At 34.7% G+C, this 18,558-nt stretch overlaps 1 protein-coding gene across 1 annotated transcript in view; it reads left to right on the top strand.

The window, feature by feature from the left end:
• The window catches only part of LOC128864367 (lipase 3), an 85,610-nt gene extending 80,503 nt beyond the window's left edge, over positions 1-5,107 (top strand). The window contains exon 6 of the mRNA XM_054103989.1: positions 3,108-5,107. Coding sequence (XP_053959964.1) covers positions 3,108-4,226 — 1,119 coding nt within the window. The 3' untranslated portion in view covers positions 4,227-5,107. The remainder of the gene's footprint in view (positions 1-3,107) is intronic.
• The last annotated feature ends 13,451 nt before the right edge of the window (positions 5,108-18,558 follow it).

An 18,558-nucleotide genomic window follows, 5' to 3' on the forward strand; every position in this document is an offset into this window, starting at 1 on the left:
TCGACTCTTTAGCCTCTTATTTCAATTAAGGATCATGGTGATAGACCCAAGTCTCATCCATAGCGATGAATCAATGCTCAAAATCCACTTTATCCTTTTGAAAATGCTCTAAATTTAGCTGAGAAAGTCGCATTAGAACATGTTTTTATTCTATTGTTAGCGAATGCGGCACCCATTGTTAGCACAGCTTTCTGAAAACGAATACTTCAGTCAAAATATTGCAAGGGCTTCTACTAAATCTCTTTCAGTGAGTGGACGATTTTCCAATTCCTGTATTTTTTCTATGATTTCTGTAGTTGTTGCTGTTTTTAGACGTCCTAGACCTAAATTGTCTTCAAGGCTTGTATGACTACGTTTGAATTCAGCAAGAAAATATGGGTTTCTTCTGTACTAATTGATGGCGAAAAGTCTTTATACACTTTCCACATTCGTTCATAAATTTCCAATTTTAAGATATATTTTGCTTACATCGTTATTCTATTTATGGTTACGACCAATCATAGAAACAAAGCTCGAATAGTTTCTCATAAACACAGAAGGAGTGAGATTTAGGTGTATAAAAATAGTCTGGAGGTACAAAATTTTAAGTGACCATAAAAAAATTCTTAGTAGTTCTTACAAGACCAGCTGGTGTTATACTCTTAGATAGTTGTACTTTCAGAAAATGTTAATGAGTTCCGATCCGTCATCAGCTGCGCTTAATTTGGCGCACAATGTAATGGGTCTACAATTGAGGGGAGAATCATTATGCTCAACAAGTTTGCTGCGATCTGAGTAAGCAATGGATCGTGGCATGCCGCTAGATACTTAGGCTCATCGCTCCTGAATGAAACTGATGACTTTAGGGATATAAGTGTCAGCCAGGTCAATGGATTTGCACTTAAAACAAAGTGGTTTAACGGGTGCAGCAGGTGAACTACTACTGTGGTATCACAATGTATCCGCAATGGTCCCAGTGAGTTGGTTTAACGTCCAACAGCCACTTTTAGCTACCTACCTACCCAAGCAATGGTTCAGTGTGCACAATAAAAAAATACACAAAAGAAGTATTTTTAGCGAGTTAATTTTGTATAAAGAGCAGAAGATCAATCGGAAGCATTACGGCATGCAAAAGTCTATAGAAAGATAGTAAAAATAGCATAGTTTATTATGCAGGATCAAAAATAAAGATAATATTTAGCTCCGTGAAACAAGACTTTGTAAACTCCCAAACATCTTGCGCTTAGCATAAGAATCGCTATTGGTGGCATATGAAACCGAGGACTTCTTCTTCCTTGGAGAAACAAAGTTGAGCAACATTTGACTACACTCGCTACTTCACTAGCTTGACATAAATATTCAGTCACGATTTCAGCTTGTGAAAATGGGTTTGAGAATAATAAAAATCTTGCTACGCCTTTCTTAGCATGGTAACTCACAATCTAGTCATGCGAACGTTTTCGAGTTTGTGCCTTAAGTCTTTTGCCTTCAAATGTAATTTGGCTGATCTGCAAAATAATTTTTTTCTCAACAAAATTTCTTCTTGTTTATATTATATATATACATAATTGGCGCATACACCCTTTTTGGGTGTTTGGCCAAGCTCCTCCTAATGTTTGTGGCGTGCGTCTTGATGTTGTTCCACAAATGGAGGGACCTACAGTTTCAAACCGACTCCGAACGGCAGATATTTTTATGAGGAGCTTTTTCATGGCAGAAATACACTCGGAGGTTTGCCATTGCCTGGCAAGGGGCGACCGCTGTTAGAAAAATGTTTTTCTTAATTTTGGTGTTTCACCGAGATTCGAATCCACGATCTCTCTGTGAACTCCGAATGGTAGTTTATATTAGTTTAGGGAAAAAGGAATCCATTATTTTTGCGTAAAAGCTTTGCGCAAATGGTTTAAGTTGTTTTATGGTCGATCCGTAGCTCCTGGGCGCTGCACAGTGCGGCCGATTCCCAAAAAGCTGGCCAAAAGTCGAAAAAAAAAGTTTCTAGATAGAGTTTTTTTGTCTTTGGGTTGGCTACAGTAATGCCTTGAGTAGTGAAAACCGTTCATAGCAACGTCCTGCACCCTAAGTATCCTCTGTATTTTCAGTCGCAACGTGGCATTCGTTTGAGCATCGTATTACAGTCGATGAATAGTGAAAGTTGTGCACATTTGAAAGATTTTGTAATGGAGTAAATTGAACAAAACCAAATGGAATCATCTTCGGAAGGTTAGTAAAATACGAGAAATCTTTAGTACAAATCAATACCTCGACACAAAATTTTTAGCTGCAGCAATACGTAGATACATTTTTTGCAATTTTTTTATAAAATTTGAGTTTTCAAACTGTATAGTAATACAACGCCGTCATATGCTGCTTTGAAACCTATTAAAGGTTACTCAGAAAAGTAATGGTTACTGAATAAAACAAGATTCAGCTGCTACCACTTGCTACCTTGCGACCCCGAAAACATATAAATTTACATGCATCTTGATTATGTTCTAGAATATACGCTATTTCACGTGAGGGGGTGGCCAATAGGGGTGGAAGGGGGTGGATTTTCAAAATTTTAAGATCAAGTTCGTAATCAGCGACCCCGACAACCCCCGAGTAAGAAATTTTGAATCAATTACTTAATTTTTTGAGTTTTGGCCAGCTTTTCGGGAATCGGCCGCACTGTGCGCTGCTACGACTACCAACATCCCGGTCAACTTCGATTATTTTGTGATTTTATCGACATTTTTATATTTTTGCTCAAACTAATATGTATTGTGAATTATTATTAAAGATGTTACTTCTTACTCTATTGCTATGACCGAGGTGTGGTTCATCTGTGGCCGTGAATTTTATTCCAATATTTGTTGAAATGTAAAGTACCTTTTTAACATAATGTTTTTTTTAATTAGGAGCCTTTACCCACCTGCCTGGTTGCGTTTATTTTTTTTCTAATATTGTAGTTACGCTTGAAAATCATATTTCAATAATGAATTTAGACTCCCGAAACTTAAAAAAATTACTGTGGCCTAAAATTAATTTTATAAATATTTGTAAAAAATATTTTATTGACTAAATCAAAATCTCTTTCATTCTAAATTTTACTTACAACAACTTCATTCTTCTAATATATTAACTTTCAGACAATGCTGCCCGTCATGCTTAGCCACACACCTTCGGGTGCATCCATAAAACAACTCGAGCATTTCGGACAACTCATGAAATCGGGCCATTTTCGTAAATTCGATCGCGGCTACTTACGCAATCAACTCGAATACAATCGCATCACGCCGCCCGATTACGATCTGTCCAAGGTGAAGGTGCCGGTAGCGCTCTACTATTCGATGAACGATATGCTGGTGTCGACGACGGGCGTCGATCGTTTGGCACGCGAATTGCCCAATGTGATTGACAAATATTTGGTGCCCATGGAGAAGTTCAATCATTTGGACTTTTTATGGGCGATCGATGTCAAGTCGCTCGTGTACAATCGCCTTGTAAGGAATATTCGACGCGTGGAGAATTATAAGCAAAAGCAAACGCAACAAATCAATGCGAGCATACAACAGTTGAGTGCGCAGTTGCAGCAACAGCAAATACAACAACAGCAACAGCTTCAACAATTACAACAACAACAGCAGCAAGTACAAGAGCAACATGAACAACAACAGCAGCAATTGGAGGCAAAACTTCAACAAAGGAGCTCAAATATGCAGTCGCGCCTAAATATGAACTTCCATTCGATTTCGAATGCGAATTTAAATTCGAACACAATTGGCAGCGCCAGTCAGCGTGTAAATGTAAATGTGCGCCCATATAGTGCGCTACATTCTGTCTATGCGGCGTTGCCAAATTTCATGCCGACGCCAGCCACTGCGACCGTGGCAATGCCAACGCCGGCGCCGCCACCTTCAGCACCAGCACAGCCAAATGTCGATACGATTTTGATACCAAATTTTCACACGAATCCGCCGATTAGCACGAATTCGAATGTGAATCAAGATTCATCTGTGATAATTACGAATATACATCCGGTTTATAAACCTGAAGGGGACGGGGTTGGCGACGGGGGTGTACATGAGAATGTAAGTGCAGTTGAAGATGTGAATGGGAATGCGAATACGGATGTGGATTCCATGTCTCATTGGTATATGAATTCGAATTCAAATTCGAATACCGAAGTGAATATGGAGGACACTACAACTGTGCCCCTGCCCGAGCATACGACTGTGCCAGCGAATGCTGAAGAAGTGAATGCGTGAAAGGCAAAGCGATTTCCCATAGTTTTAACTACACCTTAGTTATCTGTAAATGTTTTTTAAGTTTATTTTTAGTTTTAGTGCTTTTTATTTATATCTTCAAAACTTTTTCTCATTTTTTAATTACTATTTTTAATTCATACAATTTTTATTTTGAATTTTTTTGTTTTATAAGATTTATGTAAATAATTTTCACAAATTCCACATAAGTTTTAAAACTAGTTTCAGGCCGATTTTTAATAAGTATATAAAATAGGTTTCAAAAGCCACGGAATGAATGTTTTAAAAACCTTTAAAAATTAAACATTTTTTTAATAACTTTTTATTTGGTTATATTGTTTTTTCATTATTCTTTAATACTTTTAATTCTTCTAAATAGTATAAAAATTAAGTAAATGCTAAAAACTTTAACTGGAATTAGCAAAAACTGCATGGAAGGTTACAGAGGATACTGAGATAGGCACCACTAACCTGTTGCACAACATCAGTAGCATCCCAGCACCCAATTTGGAGCTCCTAATTAACGATTTTTAGCTGCCACTGGGTAAGCAGCCATTGCAGCTGTTCCTGGGATTTCTATTATTTAATCTCAATTATATAAAATATTCTAAATTTCAAACCTCGACTCGTCAATGGCGCCTTTTTTAATAAACAAAAATCTACTTCGGAGTGTGGAGCTGTAAAAAAGATTAAGAAATATTCTTTGTACATCTTTTTTCCACATTCTCAATTCTCTTTTTTAATTTTTGAATAACAAAACTATGCAGTTAGAATTTTTTGCATTTATCTCCTTTTTTTTCTTGTTAATTCGAGTTTTCTGCACTTTCTTTAAATAGTCAAGGTAGATACCAATGAAGTGAAACTTTTTTCAATTTAATTTCAAACTTTTATTAATATAACAAAAAATGGTTACGAATTTAATCTTCAAAATAATAGCCGTCGCTAGTGACACTTTTTTCCCATCTCTCAGGCAATTTGGATGCCGCGCCAAAAAAATTGGCCGAGTTTGGCCGCAAACCTATCATCGTGCCATTTTTTGGCTTCTTCATGAGAATTGAAGCGCTGCTCGGAAAGTGTGTGGACCATCGATGCAAACAAATGATAAACGGAAGGCGCCAAGTCTGGTGAGTAAGCCGCATGCACCAGCGGTTCCCAATCGTACGTCTCCACCAATTCCCGGATCGCTCTTGTTCGATGTGGCGGTGCATTGTCATCAAGAACAATTACTTTGTGGTGCCGATCGGCATACTCTGGGCATTTTCGGTGTATAGCGCTGTTAAAATCGGCCAATTGTCGTTGGTAGCGCGCACCGTCAACTGTTTCACCTGGTTTTAATAGCTCGTACCAAATCATACCACGCTGATCCCAGAAAATACACAGCATTGCCTTGCGACCGAAGCCATTTGGTTTGGCCATTGTTTTTGGCTTGTGGCTGGACGGACCATACGATCGTTTACGCTTGGGATTGGAGAAATACACCCATTTTCCATCACCCGTAACGATTCGATGCAAAAAACACTTCCTTCTGAAAAGGGAGAGCAGCATTTCACAAGTGGTTTTTCGGTTCTTTTGCTGCCTTTCACTCAGTTCATGCGACACCCATCTGCCGACCTTTAAAATCATGCCCATGTCTTTCAAACGTTTGGAAATGATTTTTTCGGTCACTCCCAACTGCTCTGCCATTATTTCTTGCGTTTGACCATCATCTTCATCCAACAATGCTTGCAATTCGGCGTCCTCAAACGTTTTCGGTGGCCGGCCACGGTCCTCGTTCTCCACGCTAAAATCACCACTTCAGAATTTTTCAAACCACCTGAAGCACTGTGCTCTACTTAGAGCATGTCCACCATAAGTTTCTATAAGCATTTGATGAGCTTGAGAAACGTTTTTCCTCAATTGATAACAGAAAATCAACGATGTCCGCAAATCGTAGTTTGAAGGCACGAAATTCGACACTTTTAAGAGCGACAAAAATGCATTGCTGTATGAAACGTAACAAACAATGAACTGAATATTGTTGACAGATGACAGACGAAAAAGACAAGACATTTGGGAAGGTTTAAAAATACTGCTAGCGGCATCTGTGGAGTCATAGCTGAAAGTCTCATTTCATAGGTATCTTCCGTCATCTATCTATTTGAATTAAAATTCAATTTTTGCAGTTTTGAATAATACCTTGAAATTTTAGTACTCAATTTTATTTGTTTTTTTGTATTTTAATTTTAACTTTCTTTACAATTTTTTTAATTTTCTCGTGTATTTTAATTTTGAATTTTTTTATTTTTGGTTTTATTTTGGATTCTAATTTTTTATTTTGTATTTTTATCTCCTTTATGTTTTTGTTTTACTTCCATAACTTTTTTTTTTTTCTTTTAAGGGGCTATATACCTTGAGAGCCCGAAAAAATGGACGATTGTCATAATTTTTTTTAAATATGTTTTAGAACTTTTATTCAATAGAGGGATAAATCATACTGCAGGGTAACTCTCGAAGAATACATTTTGGTGTATTTATTTTAAAAATTGTTTTTATTCATTGTTGATATCGCCCCTCCCCCGAAACGCTGTTTTTTAGAAGAGCGCATGACAAGCTCAACTGAAATCAAAAAAATTAACTGAGTATTGGAGAAAAATGTTTTTAGTGAACCTGAATGGTTCATTTACCCAAAAAAAAAATTTTCTCGATATAAAAACCGCTTTGCACCAAAATAAACGATTCTTGAGGGTTAGAAATATTAAAAAAAAAATTAATTCCAGCGAACTATGCAAATATTTATAAAAACTGAACCGTGCAGATTCACGAGGTTGTAACTTCGAATAATTAAAAAAAAAAGTTTATGCAAATCGGTCAAATAGTTTTTGATGAATAATGCTCAACGCGACGGTAATTTTCAAAAAACACTACTTCGAGATAATCGCGTCTAAAGTTTTGCGTGCACTTCATTTATGGATAAGGTCGCGCGCTTCCAGGGTTTGTAACTTTCGTTCTAGTACTCCGATCTTTATGATTTTTTGAATTTATATTTTTAAGATGATAAAGAATATCATGCCATAAAAAAATTTAGATTTTTTAGTCCAACATAAGGTATATAATCCCGTAAATAAGTACTTTAATTTTGTATATTCACTTTTATTATCCGTTACTTGCATTAAATCTTTTGGTTTTTGTAAGTAAGTATTTTTTCGATTTCATTTTTTCATTTTTTTATTTTGTATTTTAATTTTTATTTTTATTTATTTATTTCGTTTTTCGTTTCAATCTTTTTCTTACTTATTATTTTTATTATTTATTATTATATTTTATACTTCGACTTCCTTTTAATTTTTTTTACTTTTATAAATTTATTTATTAATTTTGTTTATTATTTATTTGAATCTCGCTTATTCATTTCTGATTTTATTCCTTATTTTTATTCAGTTTTTAATTTAGTTTTTGTTTTTGTTATTGTAGAGTTTTTTTAAATTTTGGTTTTGTAATATATTTTAATTTTTTTTTATTTATTATTTTCATTTTGTATAGTGATTAAAATTTTTACTATTGCTTTAATTTTAGTTGTTTCACTCTCATTTTTTTCGTCTTTTTATTTTTTTATTGTTTGATTTTTTTTTTTATTTTGCTTATGGTTTAAATTTGTTTCAATATTTTGTATATCCATGTTTTTATTTATTTTATTTTTTAAATAATTTGTTTAATTTTGCATTGCTTGCATTGCTTTTACTGTTAAGTTAGTATTCTTATTTTTTGGCTTTCCATTTATTTTGTTTGTACCAGTTTTCTCTTTTATTTTTAGTTAAATTTTTGGTTTGGATTCTAATTTTGTAGTTTTATTCATTTTTATTGTTTTCGTTTTTGTGTTTGGTATTAAATTTTAATTTTTATTTTTACTTTTGTTTTTTAGTTCCATATATTAATTAATTAATCTCTTTCTTTTCAATAAATTATTTTGATATTTTTATTCTTCTCTTTTATTTTGGGATTTATTTAAGTTTTTGTTTTGATTATTGTTTTTTTTTTTGCCTTAAATTTTTATATTTTTATTTTTACTTATACTTTTATTTATTTTTATTTTAGTTTAATATTTTTTATTCATTTTTTTCTTGTATTTTTATAACTAATTTTATTTTAAATTTAATTTTTTTTATCTTTATTTAATTTAATTTGTTTCATAGATGTTTTTTTTTAATTTTATAATGCACAAATATTGACTGTGATGACAAACAAACAAAAAAAATCCCTCTACCAATCGTCGATTAGTGTATGCCCGCGTAATAATACACATAGCCACATAGATATATGTATATATACATACATACAAAGATATATGCATACATAAATAGTGTACAACAAAAAATAAATACCGAGAAAATAAAAATGCAGTGATTGACATTCGAACATAAATATGAATAAGTACCTACAAGCGTAAAATAATAATCGTCGCTGCTTCGTTATCAATATGACATATAAACTCATGCACACACACACATGCACAATAGTTAGGTTATTCATAAATTTAACAAAACGAATTAGGCTCATCGCCTAAAACTCGATTTATACGCAACTCTCGTCTCTTCCGCCTTTTGATGTCTCTTCTTTCCACTTCCGCCCGCGTTGTGCGATGTATCTCAATGCCGATTTTCTATAAAATAACCGCTTTTGCGTCATCTTTAATATTCATATTTTTATGGCTTCTAATTTCTGCTGAATTTATATTCATGTGGCGTTTTTTTTTATGGAAATGCGAGCAAACAGAAATGCGCATATTATTTCTTGGATACGCCGTAAATCATATCACAATACATGCGCACTCGACAAACTTACCTATGCTTATATACTTACTTCAATTTATTTCTAAAAATTTCTTTGCAATTTATAAATTTTTCTATTATTTTCCAGTTTGATTAGTTTGTAAATACGAGTAGATAAGTTAATTATTGTAGAGCTTGATTATTTACTTTTGTATATTTTTTCATAAGCAATCGAATAAAATGCCGCTGAAGATGCAAACGAATTTTGTAAAAAAAAAAAAGCGCGAATGTTTTATTTGAAAGAAAGGGAGAAAAGGGGTTTATAAAAAGGATATGAGGAAGTTGAAATTAAAGGAGATTTAGTACAGAAAATCTTATTTTTTTTTTATAAATATTTAATTACTGCAATGTTCAATACAAAAGGGTAAAATATATATTTTTTTACCAGTTTATCGCTGTATAGCAGCACCATGAGGCATGCGATATGGATTAGGATTTCTTCGTTGCAGCCGATAACTTGGGAATTGTGAACTTCAAAGCACAAGTAAATACTTTACCGCAAGCAATCTAACCGCGGCCGTCGTAGCCGAATGGATTGGTGCGTGACTACCATTCGGAACTCGGAAGACGTTGGTTCGAATCTCCGTGAAACACCAAACGAAGTTTACGAATATACATATATTTCTGCCATGAAAAAACTCCTCATAAAATATATCTGCCGTTCGAAGTCGGCTCAAAACTGTAGGTCCCTCCATTTATGGAAGAATATCAAGACGCACACCACAATTAGGAGGAGAAGATCGGCCAAAAATTCCCAAAAAGGGTGTAAGCGCTAATTATATATATATATATAATTCCAGATCTAATTCAGTTGCCTGTAATGGATTCACACATCTATCACCATGAGATTTATTTTTAAATTTATCACAATCGAGTTTACAAGTCGACATAATTATAAATACCAATAGGAAAAGAGATTTAATCAAAACCACCCAACTCAATTTAAAAACCTGATCAGGTTTTAAGAATATATCATCATCAACTTTATTTCACGTAGCAGAATAAAATAATAATCAATTGCTAAGACGAGAAAAACAAAACACGTATAATTACAGCAATGAAATAAAAACAAATTTTGGGACCACCAATTTTATTTTCTTATTTTATTTTTTTTTATTTTTTATTTTTTATTTTATAACGTTATTTATTTTTCTCATCATGCCCGTCCTAACGTATGGCGCAGAAGCTTGGACGATGACAACATCCGATGAAGCGACGCTTGGAGTGTTCGAGAGAAAGATTCTGCGTAAGATTTTTGGACCTTTGCACGTTGGCAACGGCGAATATCGCAGACGATGGAACGATGAGCTGTATGAGCTTTACGACGACATAGACATAGCGCGGCGAATAAAGATCCAGTGGCTTCGTTGGCTGGGTCATGTCGTCCGAATGGATACAAACGCTCCGGCTTTGAAAGTATTCGATGCGGTACCAGCTGGTGGTAGCAGAGGAAGAGGGCGGCCTCCTCTGCGTTGGAAAGATCAGGTGGAGAAGGACTTGGCTTCACTTGGTGTGTCCAACTGGCGCCGGTTAGCACGAGAAAGAAACGACTGGCGCGCTTTGTTAAACTCGGCCAAAATCGCGTAAGCGGTTATCGCGCCAATTAAGAAGAAGAATTTATTTTTGGCCGCCATATTGGATCCGCTATTTTGAATTCTTGAAATATGACTCCAGGATCGCAATCAGCGACCCCAGAATCCCTTTTAAAACAGGTTTCAAAAAAATCGAAATAATTTTTTTATTTTTGACCGCCATATTGGAGCCGCCATTTTGAATTTAAAAAATCTGACTTCAGATTCGTAATCAGCGACCCCAAAAACCCCTTAGAAATACATTTTAAACAAATCGAAATAAATTAATATTTTCGGCCGCCATATTGGATCCGCCATTTTGAATTTTGGAAATCTCCTTCCGAAATCGTAATCTGCGATCCTAAGAACATAAAGAATCAGTATTACTTTTTTTTCATTGCTCCTGGTTTTCTTAGGAGCACACAAGATTTTAAATAAACTCTAATTTTTAGTCAGCTTAGACGCCATAATTTGGACGCCATATTGAATTTCTCAATGGGCCAGACGGCTTTCAATAGTGGACATTCAGACGATCATTTTGAGACCTTGGACTTCAAAATCGGCCAAATAGAATTTTGGACCGGCTAGCGTACCGGTTGACGTGGAACGTCCCATATATATATATTATAATCTAACCTATTCGATTAAAAGATTAACTGAAGTATTCAGTGTTCCACCAAAGCTTGCAACTACTAATCGTTATCTGTCAAGAATCAAGTATTTTCTGATACTTAGCTGTATCACATTTCCTGTTTTTTTTTCTTCTAGGTAAAATATGAAACCGAGTTTTTCTGAAAGCCTGAGTTGCATAAGGTGGCGCAAAATTAATCACCCTGTTGGAAGTCTTATAATTTTGGACACTTGTGAACTGAACAGCTGCCATATACAATCAGATAACCAATGGATGGAGTAAAGATTAAATTAAAGATTTCTATAACTCAAAATCATTTTTTTTATTATTCACAAACAAAATTGGATGATTAATTTTGCGCCTTAAGAAAGGTCAAACTAAAAATTCACTTCAAGTCATTTTTGTTTTATTTAGTAAAAAAATTATAGCAAAAAAAATTGGGTGATTAATTTTGCGCCATAGAAAGGTCAAATTTTTTTTTATTTAGTAAAAAAATTATTCGAAAAAAAATTGGATGATTAATTTTGCGCCATAGAAAGGTCAATTTTTTTTTATTTAGTAAAAGAATTATTCAAAACAAAATTGGATGATTAATTTTGCACCACCTTGTGTATAAGAATGTAATTTTTCAGTTTTCCCAAGTTTACGATTTAAAGTGTTTTTTTACAAACTAATTAGGCAAAACATCATCATAAAATGAATAATCTGTCATGTTTTTTTTTCATCATTCGCACCGTAGCGACCATTTTTAATACCAAAACAATTTGCAGACTCAGATTATCGTACCCGAAAACCGCGGTAAAGACCTTTTGATGGAACTTGTATATAAAATTATATAATTTTTTTAAACATGGTACTTCTCTTATAATGAGCCTCGATCTGCACCAAGTTGTCTTAGCTAAATTCTTTCGGTCAAAGTCTTATAACTCCCTCTTTTTTTTCTGATTTTCTCGAAGTTTTAACACAGATGTACGGAAACGTTAACTTTTTTAAATATGTAAAAAAAAAAAAAAATCAGTTTAAAAATAAAAATCAGGCAAATGATCTTAAAAACTCACTAGAGCCAAGTTGCTTTCACTTAACTCTTAGTTAGATCAATTCCCCAGCCATCTACCGAACTGTGTTATTGTAAGTATTACTTTACTAAGATTGAATCTCGTTGCTTAACATATTTGGAACTCCAAAAGAAGCTAAGTAAAAAAATCAAATGGCGCTATATTTTTCTAATGTGGTGTTATTTATTAGAATCCTTCTGCGCCCACTCTTACGTATTAGGTTTCAGGACCCTCCAGTGTAGGCAGCTTCTCTCCATCAGTAGCTGTGTATTCGCGGCATCTATGAAGAAATCATCTACCGATTTCCTTATCCAAAAGTTATTTCAGCTGCTGTTAAACGTCGAGATCTGAAACTGTACATCTAGAAGAAGAATACATCACCTGGATAAAAAATAAGGGGTATTTATTTATTTATTTAGTAAATCTAATACAGCGTTTTTTACAGCCTATATGGAACGAACGGTGTTTGTAAAAATTACATATGTATGTTTCGACTTATAATAAGATACTTGAGAGCTTTTCTTAATATTTAGTTAACGTAGATGCTTATCACTCCAAGCCACGACGTTGTTGAGATTTCATTGAAGATTGTATGAGTCAGACAGTCTTAGTACAGTGTTAGAAATTGTTATGCCATCTGCATATAAAAGAAACTCAGAGAAATGGTCATTGATAAAAATAACAAAGAACCCAAAATGCTGCCCTTAGAGACAGCGGAAGAGGTAATAAAAGGGTAAGGAGGTACAACAACTACACATTCACGATTGAAGGGTATCATTTAAGTAAAATTGAGTGAAACCCAAAACTTATAAGTTTTGGTATTAAGGTTGAGTGGCAGACTTTTTCGAAAGCCTTGGAAATTATCCATATAAGCCGCATTCACTTGAGGGCTATTATTGAAAGCCAATGTGCAAACATCGGAAAAAAAGATTAGTGACAGTTGACCTACCAGTCAGAAAACCATGCTGATTAGTAGAAATTTTACGTTTTAGAGCGAAGTATAATTTTTGGTTTTACAATATACTCAAAGGGCTTTGATACCGTTGGGAAATAGGCCTACAGTTCGCGATGTTGTGTTTATTTCAGCTTCGAATATGGATGTGATAGAAGAGATTTTCCAAGCATCTGTGAATTGTTGACAAGTTAAGGGGGGAAGTACCTTTAGACGTTTCAAAAAATCGATTTTTTTTTTATTGTCTTAACCGATAGGTATATGCTCTAAGAATATTATTGCAAAATTTCAAAAGCCGATCTTGAAAATTATGGAAGATATGCCATTTGAAAGTGGCGCGCGCCGAGCCGACCGAGCGCGCCTGGCGTCAAGGATCCCAGTTGCGCGCGTAATCCGGAATACCGTGTTGTTTTATTTTCCAAGAATTTAGTGTAAAGAACTTTTTCGCATTCTTTACACTAAACTTACATTCTTAAAATACTCTTCTCCCTTCCCTTTCTTCTTCACGCATCTTTTTCGTCAGTTTCTCGGGCTAGTTTCAGTGTTGCCTCGACTCTTGGCGAGTAAAGATGTATCCCAAAGGCACAAAAGACTCCGTGACGCGTAGTTCGATTTCGAGAAAAAGTAAATTTTATGGAAATCGATTTACGAAAAACGTTAAGGACGATCCGAATGCAAGTTCTGCTCGAAAAAAAATTACAAGTTCAAGTGCAGAATCTGTGATTGTGAATGTGCTTCACACGTACAGAATAATCGAATTTTTGACAGTTTTTGGCGCGCTCTCGGACATTCTTATCTGCGCAAATTGTAAAAAAGAAGTGAAATTCGCGGAATGTGGACAAAGATGTTTGGGTTTTAAGATTGTTGTTTCATGTTCATGTGGTCGGAGAGAAATAAATTCGGAGCCAACTCTACGGACGACGTTAGACTGGCGCGCGCAGACCGACGTCACAGCGACTGCACGAAGGAGGCCCGCAGTGCTCGTAGGGAGGCACAACTCGCCGAAAACGAATATTTTGAGGAAGCTGAGGGTTTGCTCTATGAGCCTGGTGGGGCTGATTAGCGTCCAACTTCGGTAAGTTTCTTTTTCCTTGACCGCGAACTTTAAACGGCGTTTTCTCGAAACCATGTTTTTCAAATTGGCGTAAGTGATTACGGAAAAAGTATTGAACCAATTTTCTTCATCAAGGTTTCATTTTAAAGGGCATAAAAAGCTACTCTGGGTAGACTACGGATGAAAAGAAAAAATTATTTTTAGATACTTTTTAACACAAAAATGTTTGAAAATTTTTGCAAGAAATACCAAAAGTTTTTTTTGGAGCCTCATTTTAATGGTTAATCTTCGAATTTGCTAGAGATTGTAGTCTATCTAGGATAAAAAACCCTCCTGAGTAAAATAATGTTTGATTTTATGATTTCAGATGAAAGTTGCGGTCAGGATCGCTTTCGCCGAATTCGATGTCAGCGGCGACACGATTTACGTGAACCGCCATAACTCAATTAATTGCTTATTTATAATAATGTTAAATACGCTTTTTTCTTCTTGGAGCATTGCCCTAAATATATATCATATTAATTTCATGTGCACTGTTTTCATTTTCCCAAAAATAAATCACGAAAAACTGGTTTTCTTCGGCCCTCTAAAGGTACTTCCGCCCTTAACGATCTATTAAAAATTAGCGGAAGTAGATAGCCGAACATACACTTCCACTTTCCATTAACTTTTTATGTGCTGAACACCATCCCAATCAACATCAACAATTGACAGGAGCGAACCGAAATTAACAGGGGAGGCAGATTCCGCTCTGCCAATTGAAATTGATTCTAATGAAGGTTTAAAAGTGGGACAGAGAAATTGCGCAAAAAGGGCAGCAGACTCCTGGGTAGATAAAGCGTAGTTTCCATTGAACAACACATCCAAGGGAAGGATATATCAAACGTGCTACAATGAGTGTTAAATTCTTGGTATTAGTTACTTAAGTTAGTCTTTTTTTTCTTTTACATGGTTTTAAGGAAAGATGACTAAAGGGCCTTGTTGCTCGTTATGAAACATTGACGTTTAGATTTCACCAGAGAAATGAGATGAAAATCGACCGTGCGAGCAGCTTTACTATAAATAAAGGTTCTTTCAAAAGTGACGCGTAAACGTCAATAGTGAATAATTCCTAGATGATGCCTATTTTTAATTACAATAATTTTGGATATTTGTCAAATAGACGGATGTACAATTTTATACGATGTTATAATTATTGAAATCTTATAAAAAAAAAATTATTGAAAATTTTCAAACACTATTATGAAAGTGATCGATCTCTAAGAAGCACATATCGCAAATTTCGTGATTTTTCTTGGTGGAAATTCAACCGAATGGGTGAAAAATTCAAAGATTGGCAAACAAATTTCAAGAAACTGGTTCGATCGAGAATAGAAAAGAATAAAAAAAGGACTGGCAGACCAAAAACTTGACATTCCGTTGAGAATACTGCTGCTGCAGTGCAAAGTGTTGCTGAACAACCTTCACCATCGACATCACAACGTTCTCAACAATTAGGCATCCGTGAAGCGACTATTTTTTTTACTTGTAGATCTGGTGCTCACATTTAAATGATGTCATTTTTCACATATAATTCACAATATAACCTTATATTGAAAAAAGGAAATATGGAAGCCTGAAAAAATCTTAGTTTTTACATATTTTACTTTAAGACAAAATCTGGGCGCGTCTTTTAAAAAACTCTTTATTACTGCTAGCATATTTCCACGAACGCCAAGCGCGAGATTATATTTAAACGACTTTTATCAGGAGGAAACCACATAGTGACTCCCATTGAAAATATCTTAAGGAGAAAAGTAAAAACTGCTTTCGAATATATTCCAGACTTTTTATGAAAATTTGGTAATGCAGGTTGCAGGCTATTGAACCATATGTCAGTATCGGTCTTAGTAAAGATGTGAAAGTTGGACCACTAAGAAAATTTTTTAATGCGAATTTTACACCATCGAACTATATACAAAAATCAGTATTAGTAAAGTTTTAAAAAGCGTAAAGTTGAAAAACTTGGATTATTTGAGTGCCGCTTGATAAGTTTATACAAAAATAAGTTTGGTTTTAAAGATGAAGATTGAAATCGGCTTTAGTATCCCCTGTAACACGTAACTCAACTGAGTTTTAACCTTCTTCCAGAATTTATTCACGTATTTCATACGAAGCCAGCTCAACAGTTCTACAATTTTTCGTTTCCTAAGATTTAATGCCATGGCATATCATTTGCGGCTCAGCCTAAAAACTGGCAACAAAATTGCAACATTCACACCTTTGCCGAATTACACTTTTCTTATTTTTATTTTAAGCGAAAACCCAATCAGCCTAATGAATTTGAGCTTTGCTATGGTGCATTAAAAGCTTAACGCGCTCACGCTTCACTAATAAAGAATGACAGTAAAATGAAGAAGAAATTATTTACTTACTCGAAGTTTGCAACTCACCAACTAACACAAACAAGCAATAAATTAAGTGCACATAGACAAGCGATTCGCGTGCAGAGCAGATGAATGCAGCCACAACATCGACGCACCACTCAATTCTCGATTCATTAAACTTGAGCTTTTAATTGGAAACTTAAGAAATTTACTATGTTGCGCATTCACTCTTACTACGCGTGAAGAGGAAGCGCCAGTTTATGGTGTAGTTGTTGTTTGTTGCAGTTTGTCGAAGTTTGCCAATCGTTTGCGCAGTTCATCTTCACGGCAATTTTTTATCATTTGCTGCAACTTCGGATATTGTTTGGGTAGGTAGCGTCTGCGGCAAGAGCAGCCATTGTGGCCGCAATAACGTCTGCGGCTATTTCTTGGATGCCATCGAACGGGTGTTGGCGCATAAGTGTGTGTGTGCATATGTATGAAAAAAGCAGGTAATGAATCCTAGTAACATCAGGCGCGAACTAGAGACGATAGTGACCGAATCTTCAAGAGCAACAAAAATGAGTCAACTTTGAATTGAATACTTTTGATTTTTTTTTGTAATTTTTTATTTTTTATTGTTAAACTTTTTTTTATTTTGTATTTTTTCCCCCTTTTAATTTTTGCTTTTTTGTATTTATTTATTTTTTTCGAATTATTTGTTTTATTTATTTATTTTTTTTTTTAATATTTTATTTTAATTTTTTTTATTATTTTTTTATTTCTTTTCTTTAGTTTTATTTATTCATAATTTTTTTTTTAATTTTTCTTTATTTATTGTTTTTTTCTTCAAATTTTTTTTGTTAATTTTTTTATTTAGTTTTATTTATTTACCTATGAAATAAGACTTTCAGCAATTAGTCCATAGATGTCGCTAAGAGTGTTTTTAAACCTTCCCAAATGTCTAGTTCTTTTCATCTGTTATCTGCCAATAATATTCAGTTCATTGTTTGTTACGTTTCATACAACAATGCATTTTTGTCGCTCTTAAAAGTGTCGAATTTCGAAGATGATGGTCAAACGCTAGAAATGATGGCAGAGCAGTTGGGAGTGACCAAAAAACTATTTCCAAACCTTTGAAAGACATGGGCATGATTTTAAAGGTCGGCAGATGGGTGTTGCATGAACTGAGTGAAAGGCAGCAAAAGAACCGAAAAATCACTTGTGAAATGCTGCTCTCCCGGTTCAAAAGGAAGTCTTTTTTGCATCGAATCGTTACGGGTGATGAAAAATGGGTGTATTTCTCCAATCCTAAGCGTAAACGATCATATGGTCCGCCCAGCTGTGTTTCCTGGGATCAGCGTGGTATGATTTGGTACGAGCTATTAAAACTGTTTCACCTGGTTGACGGTGGACGTTACCAACGACAATTGGCCGATTTGGCCAGCGCTATATACCGAAAACGCCCAGAATATGTCGATCGGCACCACAAAGTAATTGTTCTTGATGACAATGCACCGCCACATCGCACGAGAGTGACCCGGGAATTAGTGGATACGTACGATTGGGAACCGCTGGTGCATGCGGCTTACTCAACAGACTTGGCGCCTTCCGTTTATCATTTGTTTGCATCGATGGTCCACGCACTTTCCGAGCCGCGCTTCAATTCTCATGAAGAAGCCAAAAAATGACTCGATGATTGGTTTGCGGCCAAAGACGGCCAATTTTTTTGGCGCGGCATCCACAAATTGCGTAAGAGATGGTAAAAATGTGTCACTAGCGATGGCTATTATTTTGAAGATTATATTTGTAACCACTTTTTGTTAATAAATGTTTGAAATTGAAAAAAAAAGTTTCATTTCTACCTGTTTTAAATTTTTTTTTTTTTTTTATTTATTTTTTTTTAATTTTGTATTTGGTTT

The sequence above is a fragment of the Anastrepha ludens genome, chromosome 5 (assembly GCF_028408465.1).
Source record: "Anastrepha ludens isolate Willacy chromosome 5, idAnaLude1.1, whole genome shotgun sequence".
NCBI classification, from domain to species: Eukaryota; Metazoa; Arthropoda; class Insecta; order Diptera; family Tephritidae; genus Anastrepha; species Anastrepha ludens.